General features: G+C 45.4%; 1 protein-coding gene and 1 pseudogene across 2 annotated transcripts in view; one reads left to right on the plus strand and one right to left on the minus strand.

Annotated features, from left to right (window-relative positions):
- The first annotated feature begins 481 nt into the window (after positions 1–481).
- On the plus strand, positions 482–614 carry LOC141103951 (U2 spliceosomal RNA; annotated as a pseudogene).
- Positions 615–13,628: 13,014 nt separating this feature from the next.
- The window catches only part of LOC141103117 (ubiquitin-like modifier-activating enzyme ATG7), a 40,984-nt gene continuing 40,573 nt past the window's right edge, over positions 13,629–14,039 (minus strand). For both annotated transcript variants that reach the window (XM_073592368.1, XM_073592369.1), the window contains exon 8: positions 13,629–13,787. In XM_073592368.1, coding sequence (XP_073448469.1) covers positions 13,644–13,787 — 144 coding nt within the window. In that variant the 3' untranslated portion in view covers positions 13,629–13,643. The remainder of the gene's footprint in view (positions 13,788–14,039) is intronic.

A 14,039-nucleotide genomic window follows, 5' to 3' on the forward strand; every position in this document is an offset into this window, starting at 1 on the left:
TTGCAAAAGTATTTACCCCCTTGGATTTTTACCTATTTTGTTACATTGCAGCCTTCAGTTAAATGTTTTTTTTTTAATCTGAATTATATGTGATGGATCAGAACACAATAGTCTAAGTTGGTGAAGTAAAATTTGAAAAATATATACATAAAACTATTTTTAAGAAATAAAAAAAAAAACGAATAATTGGCATGTGCATATGTATTCACCCCTTTGTTATGAAGCCCATAAAAAGCTCTGGTGCAACCAATTACTTCAGGAGTCACATGATTAGTGATGTCCACCTGTGCGCAATCTAAGTGTCACATGATCTGTCATTACATATACACACCTTTCTGAAAGGCCCCAGAGGCTGCAACACCTAAGCAACAGGCACCACTAACCAAACACTGCCATGAAGACCAAGGAACTCTCCAAACAAGGGACAATGTTGTTGAGAAGTACAAGTCTGGGTTAGGTTATTAAAAAAAAATCTTTGATGATCGCTTCTCGGCCTTTTGGCTAAGATCAAGTGTAGTATCTGTTCTTATCAGTTTCCAGGAGGTGGCGCTTGTTTCCGTCCCTGATCTATGGCGAGATAGAGATGGGATGGCGGTTGCTATGCAAAACCTGCTGGAGTAAAGGTGACCTGGACGGTTCGTAGCCGAAAGGGAAGCCTTCTGATGGGGATGGAGAACCACGGGGGTCTGAACCGGAGGGTCGGGACCCTGGACTTCTGGCCTGGATTGGGGCAGCTCTAGCTCCAGACAGTTATTCGGGGAGAGAACGCCGGCTCCCCCTTTCTCCCACCGGTGGGGGGAGCGGCCAGTATTTCCGGAATGTAATTAGGTAGGAGGGAAGGAACAACGGTGGAGCCTGATGGTAAAGGGCTCTCACCAAGTTTCCTGAACTCCATGCCTTTCTGCCTGGGGTGGGGGCTGCTGTGATCTGGGCTGGTGGCCAGGGTTGGTCTTTGAAAGCCTATGGAGTATGTGCCCCTGGAGAGGCAGTCCAGGGGTGCCATAAAATCACTGTTAGTGGCAGTCACTTTGATTTGAGGCACCACGGGTCACTGCACCATAAACACGCTTTTTTAGCACCTGCCTCTTGGGTCGGGCCTTTTGGCTGGGACCAGAGGAATAATTTATTCCTGGCCCAAGGGCCTGGTCATTGTTTCATACAATGGCCACCTTTTTTCACTCTCCTCTCCACTATTCCTTCCCCACTTTCTTATTTATTTTCTTTTTTTGATTGATCCTATGCTTTGTTTTGTCATGTCTTGTACACGTTTGTCTCACTCTGTGGTGCGTAAGGACGGGTCCTCGAGCCAGCCCTGAAAGTCTTGGGGAGGGGTGGACATGGCCTTCTGGCTTAGTCAACCGTCAATGCCCCCTTGGTGTTGGAGGAGCTGCACTCTGCCCCTAATTCCTTTAGGCGAGGCTGGACCCCGGGCTGCGATAGTCTCCCAGTTGAGCTCTATGTAGCACTGTGGGATCTCGTGGGCCCGGACCTGCTCGAGCTGTACGAGGAGATGGTGGTGGAGGGCATAATGCCTCCGTCACTGAGGGAGGGGATGATCACGATTTTGGCGTCCGATCTCTCTCCTGAATGTGGACTACAAAATCCTTGCCAAGGTCCTGGCCAACAGGCTGAGGTCTGTCATCGCACAGATCATCCACCCGGATCAGACTTGCGGCATTCCTGGTCGCAGGATTGCGGACAGCCTTGCGCTCGTCCGGGACACGGTCCAGTACATTCATGGCCGCCGTGTGCACGCGGCCCTAGTTAGTCTTGACCAGGAGAAGGCCTTTGACCGTGTCTCCCACGAGTTTATGTGCAGAGCTCTGCGCAGGTTTGGTCTTGGGGAAATGTTTTGTTCGTATGTGGATATAATGTACACTGACATTTCTAGTTTGGTGCTGGTAAATGGCTGGAAAACTGACCCCTTTCCAATCTTGTCTGGGGTCAGACAAGGCTGCCCTCTCTCACCTCTGCTTTTTGTTTGTTGTATAGAGCTCTTCGCCCGAAGCATCGGACGGAACCCAGAGATCAGAGGGATCACCGCACCAGGACCGGACAGACGGGAGGTCAAGTGCTCACTCTACATGGACGACGTGACGGTGTTCTGTGCTGATCGGCGCTCCATCAACACACTCACCAGACCTGTGAGGACTTCGGCCAAGCTTCAGGGGCAAAGGTCAACTGCGGGAAGTCAGAAGTCATGCTCTTCGGAAAGTGGTTCCTGCCTTCTTCTGCACCCATTCCTTTCAGCATCAAGACGGACTTCATCAAAATCCTCGGGGTCTGGTTTGGAGCTGAGGGCGCAGCCCTGAAGTCCTGGGAGGAAAGACTGTCAAAGATACGACAGAAGTTTGGACTTTGGAGCCTCAGAGAACTCACCATCGAAGGTAAAACACTGGTACTCCGCAGTGAGATCCTCCCTGTGTTGCAGTACCTCGCCCAGGCCTGGCCCCCCCGGGTTAACACCTGCAAGGCCATCACCAGGGCGGTGTTTCACTTCATCTGGAGCTCCAAAATGGACAGAGTGAAGCGGGCTGTTATGTTCAAGGAACCCCTCAAGGGCGGTAAGGGCGTGCCCGACATCGCTACCCTAATGAGGGTGTGCTTTGCTTGTAATTGCATCCGCAGCACATTGATTGACAGAACTGTGGACTCTGGTGGTAACTCCATGTCCTGTTTTTTCCTCCTGCCTCTTTGGAGGACCCTTGGATGGGACAAATGGGACAGCTCCATCCCCCTACAACTGGGACACCCCTTGGTACTTGGACAAGTTTATTAAGGAGCTGGGGCTACATGGAGTGAAGCCTGACTTGTGGAAGCCAAAAACTATCCACAAGTTGATTAGAGCATCGGACATTGTTGAGACTGTTCCAGGCCTCCCTTCAGCCACTTGTAAAGTGGTCTGGAGGAATGTTTCTTCAAAGAGACTCACCAACAGGCACAAAGATCTGGCATGAATGGCAATCCAAGGGGGGTTGCCACTCAGGACATTCATGCATGCCAGAAACCTGTGCAGATACAGGCACTGCCCCTTTTACATCATCCAGGAGGAAACTGCTCTTCATGTTTTCTGGGAGTGCCCCTTTGCACAGGACCTGTTGAGGGGCCTTGGAACCTGAACTCAAAGACTTTGTACCACAGACTGCTATCACACACTTTGGTGTGTTGAACGGACTCTTCTGTGGAACTCATTCACAAGAGGACATTGCAACAAGCAACAAGTGTTGCTTTAAGGACGCGCCAGAAAGCGCCTCATCCACCAGCGGGAGAGGATGTCCATCAAGGACTGTCGCAGAATGGTCCACAGTTTGCTCATAGACTACCACTTGATGGACTTCAAGGAGGAAGAGGAGGTCTGAAGATTTACCCCCCCCCTCCCCCGTGTATCCTTTGGCAGTTCAAATAAAGCTTCGGGCCTGTGAACTCTTTTCTCCCTCCTCTACCCCACCTTCTCCACACCCCCCCCCCCCCCCAACACACCCGTTGCCCATTTGAATGTTATTAGACTATATGACCTGACTTTTGTGACATGTTTTTGAAGTAATGCTTTCAGGGTAATGCGGCGTCATGCATGATGTGATGTTTCGGGGTATTATTACTCTGCACAACACATTAGGCATCATACCGCAGGATGAATGTAATTTATTTGTATGTTTGGCCATGTATTGTTATGTAGTGTATTTATGCGCTGCTTCGCAGTACAGATTGGAATGTACCCTGTTTAAGTACTTGTTTTTTGTATATTTTCTTGCAAAATAAAGTATACATTTTCAATCAAAAAAATAGGCGTCCATTGCACAGGACCTGTTGAGGGCCTTGGAACCTGAACTGAAAGACTTTGTACCACAGACTGCTATCACACACTTCGGTGTGTTGAACGGACTCTTCTGTGGAACTCATTCACAGGAGGACATTGACGGTGCCTGGCGGGTGCTGTGTTGCTTTAAGGACGCTTTGTGGTGCGCCAGAAAGCACCTCATCCACCAGCAGGAGAGGATGTTTGATGGATTTCAAGGAGGAAGAGGAGGTCTGAAGATTCCCCCCCCCCCCCGTGTATCCTTTGGCAGTTCAATAAAGCTTCGGGCCTGTGAACTCTTTTCTCCCTCCCCTACCCCACCTTCACCCCCCCCCCCCCAATCACACCCGTTGCCCATTTGAATGCTACTAGACTGTAAGACCGGATTTTATGCGACATGTTTTTGAAAGTAATGCTCTCAGGGTAATGCGGCGTCATGCATGATGTGATGTTTTCGGGGTATTACTCTGCACAACACATCAGGCACCATACCGAAGAATGAATGTAATTTATTTTGTATGCTTGGAAATGTATTATGTAGTGTATTTATGCGCTGCGTCACAGTACAGAGTGTAATGTACCCTGTTGAAGTATTTGTTTTTTGTATATTTTCTTGCAAAATAAAGTATACATTTTCAATCAAAAAATAGGCGTCCAGCCTTGTTACCATGCTCAAACGATTTCTGAGTAGCGTGTAACATGCGTTTTTGCGCAAGATCTAACAAACAGAGTCTGTGCTCCCTGCAACTCTGTAGCCATGCATTTCTCGTGTCAGAATCAGGGTTGATAGCATAGGGAGATTCTGCTGTTAACATAACCGTTCCTAATTCCTCAGTGCGTTGTCTATAATTTTTGCGTATAACACCAGTGATGGACATAAAGGTACCCCTCAGCGTAGTTTTAAAGGCTTCCCATTCTGTGGATGTCCCTCCAGTAACCAGCAATGCCCTTTTTACATTCCCCCTGCATCACCTCATCCTCCAGCCAGTAGGAATTCAAACACCAAATAGTAGAGCCTGAGCCTGGGAGGAGGTCCACAGAGAGAGGAGCATTGTCTGAGACATCCCCCGGGCATATAGGACACCGCAGATATAATGGGAAGAGTGTCCTCCGCAGCAAACGCCAATCCGAGACATGGTGCGGAAAGAGTCCGAATGGCAGGAATATTGGCAAACATCCAGGTGTTTCCAGCGGCATATCTCCGTGAGACCATGAACCTGTGTCCAGTCTACAAAGAAGGGGAAGGGTCTACCACCACCCCCCAAGCGGTCCCTAGCTGGGTCTAAAATGGCATTAAAGTCGCCCACATACAGTAGGGGGCCCGGAGGTCAAGACAATAGCGGATGTGACAATTTAGACAATACCTCCACTGAAAATGGGGGAGGAATATAAATATTTACAAGGATGAAAGTCACAGAGGCAATTTGTAAGGTAAGTATCATAAATCTGTCATCGGGGTCTGTGTTGACTTGTAAAATTTCAGCCGAGAGAGATTTGGCCAGTAGAATAGAGAGACCCCCCCCCTCAAGAGTAATTTGTGTGTGTGGCGTGGTAAGATTGGGCCAGCCATGGACACTTGAGGGCTCTCACCCAAGTGCCAGTAAGGGGAGTTTCTTGGAGGCAAATTATATGGGGGTGACATTTTTTTAAAACGGAAAAGACCAGGGACCGCTTCTGGGGCGCATTCAAACCTCTAGTATTCCATGAGATCTTTAAGGGCTTCGCCATGTTAAGGTAAACAATACAAAATGATCACATAAGGATACAGCCACATGTAAAACCTACTTGTCGTGCCACCCAGAACATATTTGAGCATGTGTACATTACAATGTGATGATCTAAAAGGTCAGATTAGTAAGAGCAGTTAAGGTAATAAAAATGAAGAAACAACATATTCTGCCTAGGGCAGCAACAGTAGAAAAATAAAAAAAATTGAAAAAAAGAAAAAAAAAAGTCCATCTAAAACCCCATGCCACCCACCCCACCCGGCCATCCCAAACATAGTGAGGCTTGTATCCCTCAGCCTGAAAAACCCCATTAAAACTTCCAGTGGAGGTCAGAACTGTTCCAAGGCCACGCCACCTATCGGTGAGGGGGTAGTGCGGAATCCGGGGAGGCTCTCAACAGTAACTAGAAAAATATATATAGAGGGGTTCTGTTCCAGGAAATGAGTCCGCCGTAGATGTAGGGAAAATCGGGAGACACCCGGCCTCCCTGTATATCAGAAGGCACAGTGTCCAACACCAAATAAAGAAACTAGCTCTGATGAAATTTGCTTGCCGAATGAAACACGCCAGCTTGACGCCCCTGTCTTCACAGTGCCCCACCACGGACCTGTCACCCCCTCTTCTCCCACTACTCCTGCCCTGGGAACAGTCGATCTAAGATGAACACGGACGGCCGCATTGAACCCCATTAATAACTGCAGCGTAATAGCCAGCACTCTCCACGGATGAGCTGATTTTCAACTCCAGTGAATGAACTTGCTCTGGGCTCAGCGAACCTGATGGAGACTTAGAAACTTGAATGGGACCATTAAGCTCTCACACACCTGGCGACCAGCATACCACTGATGTGAACTAAGCTGCCGCCTGAAGCCCTATCACGCAGGCTTCGATACCAGCGCTGTACGGCCGGTGTGTGTGTCTCTGCCTGTCAGCTTAGCAGTCCGGTTCCGGTGAATGATGAATGATGGTGACCACCCCTGCATGGACCAGTAAGTCTTTAATGTTAATATTGTCTGGATACACCTAGTTGGATTTTCCAAAGGAATATATGTCTGCGGATGTTAATCATACTACTCACCTATGTACATGCAAGTCTGTGTATAAGCCAACTAATGAAGTAAGGTTCCACTGAAGCCCATTCACACGGACTTGAGTAAGAGAAGGGAACTTACTTCCCCATTCATCTGCTTTCCTCACTAAAAACTGACCTGTTCAATAGTGCTGCTGCAGTATGCTCCTCTACTCTCCATAACGGTTTCATAACGGTTTCAATATTAGGGGATTTCCTCTACTATCTAAGACTGCTCCTGTAGCCCTCCGTGTGTTTTTTCGTCTGCTCTCCCTCTATTCACTGTATCAGGGCAGGTATTGCACCAACTGGTGCACAAATCAAGACTGCTCTCAATAACTGAAGATTTATCATTTAGCGTACTGAAATTTGTAACAGTAAATTACTTGTATTATTTTTCTTCAGATTTTATTGCTAGCTGGCAACTAGTGGGTGAATGCCTGAATGACAGAGGTGCTGTTCGTGGTGATCACTTGTCATATGATAAATGTTATCATTAATTTTAATTGTGTGGTGGAGGTATTGCGCTATTTAATTATATTTATTGTGGGTGGAATTTTTGTTTTTTCTAATAAAGAATTCTATTTAATATATTTTACATTATTTGGGTGTTCCTCTTTGAAGAATCCTTTTCCTAGCCCCTCGGGGTTCCTTTCCTACTCTCTCCCCGTTCCTGTTTTTTTTCACCAAATAAAGAACTCCAGGAGGAAAGGCCAGGTACAATGGGAGGGTGTTCCCCATGGTGCATTAAGGGGATCAAGGATCGTCACGAGGTCCAAAGGCAACATGGCGAAAATGGCAAATACAAACACTGAAGCCCAGGCACACACTTAATTTCGAGGAGCAGAAGTCACCGTCAGTCACCTCTGCGTCTGGGTGCATTTCCATAACGGTCGTTCAACCACGCCATGGCTTCTTTGGGGTTGGTGTACAAGTGGGTCTTACTATTATGAATGACACGCAGCTTGGCGGGGAAAAGCATAGCATATGGTAGGCCTTCAGTACGCAGGCAGGCTTTCACTGCTACAAAGGAGATGCATTGGCGTTGAACTTAGGCCGAGAAGTCAGGATAAACCGAAATGGTATTGCCATTGAATTTTAGCAGCCCTTTTTCCCTTGCCAAGCGTAGATTAGCTACTTTATCCTGGAAATTAAGGTTCTGTGCGATAAGGGAGCGTGGAGGGGCTCCTGTCTGAGGATGACATGGAGGAGTGCAGTGCGCGCGCTCGATGACCTAAGAGAATGAGGGTGCATCAGTGCCAAAAATGTCCCGCAGCCAGGAGTATAGAAACTTTTCAGGGTGTGAACCCTCTGCACGTTCAGGGAATCCCACAAAACTGAGATTATTCCTGCGTGAGCGGTTCTCTAAGTCATCAAGCTTAGTGCGGAGGGCTGCCATCTCACTTGTCAGTTACAGTACGTGATACTACAAGGGGTGTACACAGTATCTTCCAGGGAGCTTATGTGTTCCTCTGTGACCCCAGTTCTATCACGTAGGTTCTGAATGTCCTGTTTCAGAAGGGAGAAATCCATATGTATGAAGGCTATCTGAGTGGAGAATGAGGCCTTACAGTCCTGTATAGCCAGCATTATAGTAGACAGGGTGGGCTCATTAGGGGGAGAAGCTGTGTCCTGGTGAGTCTTGGGACAGCAGGGGGTCTATTTGGGTAGTGAATTGGTCTGGAGTTGAATAACTCACCCCTGTAGCAGATCTCCAATCAGCAGAGGATGATGCCTGCAGCGTGTCTGACGGCCCTGTCTGTGTCCCAGCGCAATCTTGCCACTGGAACCTGGTGAGTTGTTCCGCCGTGGATGAGGGCCAGGGCAGCCCGTATTTCACCATGTCAGCCAGCCTGGTGTGTTCCCACAGCTGTGGGGAAGATTTTGGTACCGCTTGTGAGGATGTAGGAGTCAGGATGAAGGTAGGATGGTCGTTGAGAGCCGGAGCGGTGTTTCTAAGCGGCCGCTCCCTTGAATCATTGTCATGTTGAAATGTCCAAGTATGTCCCATGTGCAGCTTCCTGAATGATGAAAGCAAATGTTCCTCCAGTATTTTTTGATAACATACTGCATTCATCCTGCCATCAATTTTGACCATATTTCCTGTGCCTTTGTAGCTCACACATCCCCAAAACATCAGCGATCCACCTCCGTGTTTCACAGTAGGAATGGAGTACCTTTCATCATAGGCCTTGTTGACTCCTCTCCAAATGTAGTGTTTATGGTTGTGGCCAAAAACCTCAATTTTGGTCTCATCACTCCAAATTACTTTGTGCCAGAAGGTTTGAAGCTAGTCTCTGTGCTGTTTGGCATATTGTAAGCAGGATACTTTGTGGCATTTGTGTAGTAATGGCTTTTTTCTGGCGACTTGACCATGCAGTCTATCTTTAGTCGAGTAGTGCCTCCTTATTGTGCATCTTGAAACAGCCACACCACATGTTTTCAGAGAGTCCTGTATTTTCACCTGAAGATTTTTGTGTGTTTTTTTGCATCCCAAACTATTTTCCTGGCAGTTGTGGCTGAAATCTTAGTTGGTTTACCTGACCGTGGTTTGGTTTCAACAGAACCCCTCATTTTCCACTTCTTGATTAGAGTTTGCCAACACTGCTGATTGGCATTCTCAGTTCCTTGGATATGTTTTTTATATCCCCTTCCCATTTTGCACAGTTCAACTACCTTTTCCCACAGATCCTTTAACAATTCTTTTGCTTTCCCTAGCACTCAGAATCCAGAAACGTCAGTGCAGCACTGGATGAAAGATGCAAGGGTCTGTCAGTAGTCCAGAAACACATTGAACTTTTATACATACACACTAATTATAAGCAAACAGATCACAGGCGAGGATGGTTACCTTTAATAGCCATTCAAACCCCTTTGTGTGCATGTTATCAGGCCAAAATAGAAATGTTTGTGTCATCATTCATATTCTCTGAAAAATGGCCAAGAAATCATTCATTCTGCCAGGGTGTGTAAACTTATGAGCACAACTGTAAATCATCGAAAATACTTAAGTGTATCCAGGTTGTAGGACATTTTGTGTGTGTGTGTAGATTATATATATATATATATATATATATATATATATATATATATATATTTATATTATATTAGAGCTGCACAATTAATTTGTAAGAATCGAAGTTGCAATGCTACTCCCATCCCGATCTTAAAACAGCATTTTGCGATTCTATGTAACAAGTGCAGAAAGTTCTCTGCTCACTTCTAATGGGCTGTACACACAATAGGATTTTCCAACAACAAATGTTCAATGTGAGCTTGTTGTCGGAAATTCCGGCTGTGTGTATGCTCCATCAGACATTTGCTGTCGGAATTTCCGACAACTGTTTGGGAGCAGGTTCTCAAATTTTCTGACAACTTGTTGTCAGAAATTCCGAGCGTGTGTACACAATTCCGATGCACAAAAGTACAAGCATGCTCAGAATCAAACAGAAGAGCCGCACTGGCTATTGAACTTCATTTTTCTCAGCTTGTCGTACGTGTTGTACGTCACTGCGTTCTTGACGTTCGGAATTTCCGACAACATTTGTGTGACCATGTGTATGCAAGACAAGGTTGAGCCAACATCCGTCGGAAAAAAATCCACAGTTTTGTTGTCGGAATGTCCGATCGTGTGTACATAGCATTAGGCTTAATGTACACGGGATATTTACAACCTCCCCTGAAAGATTTAACTTGACAGATAGTAACCGACGTTTAAAAACGTCCGTTCTGTGCAGGTTTTTTTTTTTTTTTTCACATAGTCAACAATTAAAAACGCCTATAGACGAAACACATTTACAAGCTGTTATAGGCGTTTGGTGGTTCAAATGCCTCTGAACATCCCTCCTGAACGCATTTTTTTGCTTTCCAAAAAATTCTTCTAAATTCAAATGCCTAGAAACGACCCCAAGTACATGTACTGATAAGATAACAGAGGAGAGTTCAGGGGCAGCTGAAAAAAAACACCCAACTGCTCCTAAACGTCATTTTACCAGCAGCAGTATACATGAAGCCTGCAAAGTTTATCTCAACATCTCGGATAACTATAAACAAAGTAACACTTCGTTCTTAGATCAAAGGGATGAACTTCGGTCTATAAATTAGGTCAGTTTAACCACTTAAAGAGGAGTTCCACCCAAAATTGGAACTTCCGCTTTAAGGGAGGTGACACCCTGACATGCCACATTTGGCATGTCATTTTTTGGGGGGGTCCCAGCTCCCACTTCCTCCCGGTGCACCGCGGCACCGGAAGGGAGATTACCTCTCCCCCCTCCCTTTCGGCAATCATCTGGGACACGTCACAGGTGCCAGATGATTGCCCAGCCAGTCACGGCGCAGCTCGCACATGTGCAGTGGGTGCCCGGCTTTGAAGCCACAGCCGGGCGCCCACACTTACAATGCAGGTGCCGCAGAGAGGAGGGGGAGACAAGCGGGGCTTCGCCCCCCCGCATCGCTTAATGAATTTAAAAAAAAAACTAAACAGTAAACTTTAGTATCACTTTAATTGTACAGTACATGACACAGGCTGAATATTCATAGACCCTGAGATGCCCCCTAACAATGAATGAGAAGAATAGGCAATTATGGCTGAAAGCTGCATCTGCAGAAGACTGGATGTCCCTTTGAATAGGTATAGAGGACCAGGTGGCAGCCTAACAAAATTGGGCAACAGAGGCTTGATGTCAGAATACCCAAGAAACACCTACCAACCTGGTAGAATGAGTGCGTAAAAGTGCTGAAGGAGTTTTGTCCTTTAGAGTTTAAGCACTATAGATTAAGTTGTCTTATCCATCTAACAATGGTAAACGTGGATGTCCTTTGCGAGGTTCTTAGGGTAGGACAACTAGGGAGTCCCAGTTCCTGATAGACACTGTTGCTTTGAGATAGACTCTGACTACCATCCAGACAGTGAAGAATATATTCCTTTGGGTGCTTTGGAGCAGTGCACAAAGAGGGGAGGATGTTGTCTTCAATGAGGTAAAGGGCTGGCACCATCTTGGGAAGAGGAGGGTGTTGGACGCAAGACAATTTTGTCATTGAAAATAATAAGAAATGGCTCCCTACAAAAGAGCTGCTAATGCTAACTCAAGATACACATCTGACTGATGTGATGCCCACCAAGAAGGCTACTTTGCAAGAGATCATCTAAGAGGATGTCCCTGGTGGGTTCAAATGGTGGTTTCTGCAGGGCAGAGAGAAGCAGAGGGAGGTCCCACGGACGTACAGGGTGCTGTAAAAAGGGCCTGATCTGAGATACACCTTGAATAAAGTTTCTGATAAGGGACACTGAAGCCAGAAGTTTTTGGAAAATAATGGACAAGGTTGAAACCTGTCCTTTTAGAGTTCTTAAGGCCAAGCATTGTTCAAATCCTGATTGTAGAAATGCCATGTAACTCTCAGAGATAACTCTTTTTACTCAGGGTATTCATGTCTGAGGCCCACATCTTTGGCATATAAAGTTGAAGATGTCAGGTTGAAGGGCCTATCCCCCTTGGTTCAGCCAGTGAGGGCTGAGGTAATCCACCTTCCAGTTGTTCACTCCTGGGATTTAGAGATCACTGACTAGTGTTTTTCCAACCATGAGATGATATGCTTGCTTCCTTCAAAGCTGTATGACTTCTGGTGACCCCTTTGGTGATTGATGTAGGCCACAGCTGTAGCATTGTCTGATTGCGGCCTGGTTGCATGGTCTTAAAGAAGGGGAGTCCAGTGGTACAGAGACATTTTTATTGCTCGGAGCTCCGGGATGTTGTTGAGGGGCTTTCCTTCCACCAATAACCATGTTTCCTGATTTGTGAGGGGATTGGAACACTCCTACCCAAGCTGTAAGACTAGTATCTATCATAGTCTCCCTATATCTATCTAGTTTCCCCACTGTCAAGGCTGGATTGGAGATTTACCAAAATAGGGAATTTCTTGCTTGGCTGGATAAAAGCATGGTTATATTGAGACATGGGAACATGCTTGTTCCCTGCCAACAAGATTTTGTGTTGAAGAGGTTGCGAATTAAATTTTGCAAATGGAACAGCCTTGCAGAAGGGTCACCGTGAGACCCAGAACTCTCATGGAAAATCTCACAACAGTTTTTTCTCTGGAAGGAATACTTTTGATCTGGCTGTGTCTAGAATCATACCTAAGTATTCCAGGCGAAAAGAAGGTTGGAGAGCAGATGTTTGGAAGCAGATCACTCAACCGAAAGACTGAAGCATTCACTCAACCAAAAGACTGAAGCATCAGAATTGTCCTGTGGACATTTGCAGATAGCTACAAGGGAGATGAGTCCTTCTGAATAAGGTGGTCTAGATAACTTGTGACCTAGATACCCTTGCGTTCTTAGAAGGGCAAGAAGAGCTGAAAGAATCTTTGAAAATACTCTGGGAGCATAGAATAGATCAAATGTCAGTGACACAAACTGGAATTGTTGGGCTCTTACTGAAAAGCGTAAAAAACGCTGATGAGGTGGATAATTGGTAGTATGCAGATAGACATCCCAGGTGCATATGATTGAAAAGTATTCCCCTTATCATAGACGCAATAACTGACCTTGCGGATTCCATGCAAAATTTGGGAATTTGTTTAGGGATTTTAGGTCTAGGAAAGGATGAATACCCCTGTTGGGTTTTGAAACTGTGAACAGGTGTGAATACAATTCTTTAAAGCTGCCCTCCATGGGTACTGGCATAACTACTCCTCGAGACAAGAGATAGTTCAGGACCTTTTGCAAATCTGACTGTCCTTAGGTGGATTTTGGTTGGTTTTAGGAGTTTTAAAGTGTATTTTGTATGCCTTTGAAAAACACTTTTAAATCACACAATTTTTTAACCATGTGGGTTTAGTTCTACATTAACTTCTATGCATTAACATATTCTTTTTTTAATTAAAACTTAGAGTTACAGTATATTCTTAAACTATATTTTATTATATCTTTGTTTATCCCATTGGTTTCTATTTCGCCATTCATGCAGGAAGAAGAAATTTTACAATAACTTTTAGGCAGTGGTAATTTCCCCCTTCCTTACTGTTAAGGAGCACAGTGTGCCCTAATAGTTTTTCATAAATATAGTACAGCTGTGACTATTAATATATTAAATACTGAGATACAATACCAGTGGTAAGAAACCAGTACTAAAATATTCCTCAACGGCCAACCAGGATACTGCGATAAAGTGCACGGATCATAAACTCCAAGGATAACCTAAGGAAGCAAAATAATAATATTAATAAAATGTTGTTAGATCTTTACATTTAATAATATGCCTCAGCTGCAGGTAGTACTGTACATAGCACATACTAAAGTCAAGATAAAGTCCAATAACATGGATTTATCATCTTGATAATAACATCAAGCGCCAATGAATGGATTTTCTCCGTTAAAATATATGTAAAACCAAATAATGAACTTCTCTTACTTTGTTCCTTTTACCCTGATAAATATACCAATAAATGC

The sequence above is a fragment of the Aquarana catesbeiana genome, linkage group LG07, assembly GCF_042186555.1.
Source record: "Aquarana catesbeiana isolate 2022-GZ linkage group LG07, ASM4218655v1, whole genome shotgun sequence".
Classification (NCBI taxonomy): Eukaryota; Metazoa; Chordata; class Amphibia; order Anura; family Ranidae; genus Aquarana; species Aquarana catesbeiana.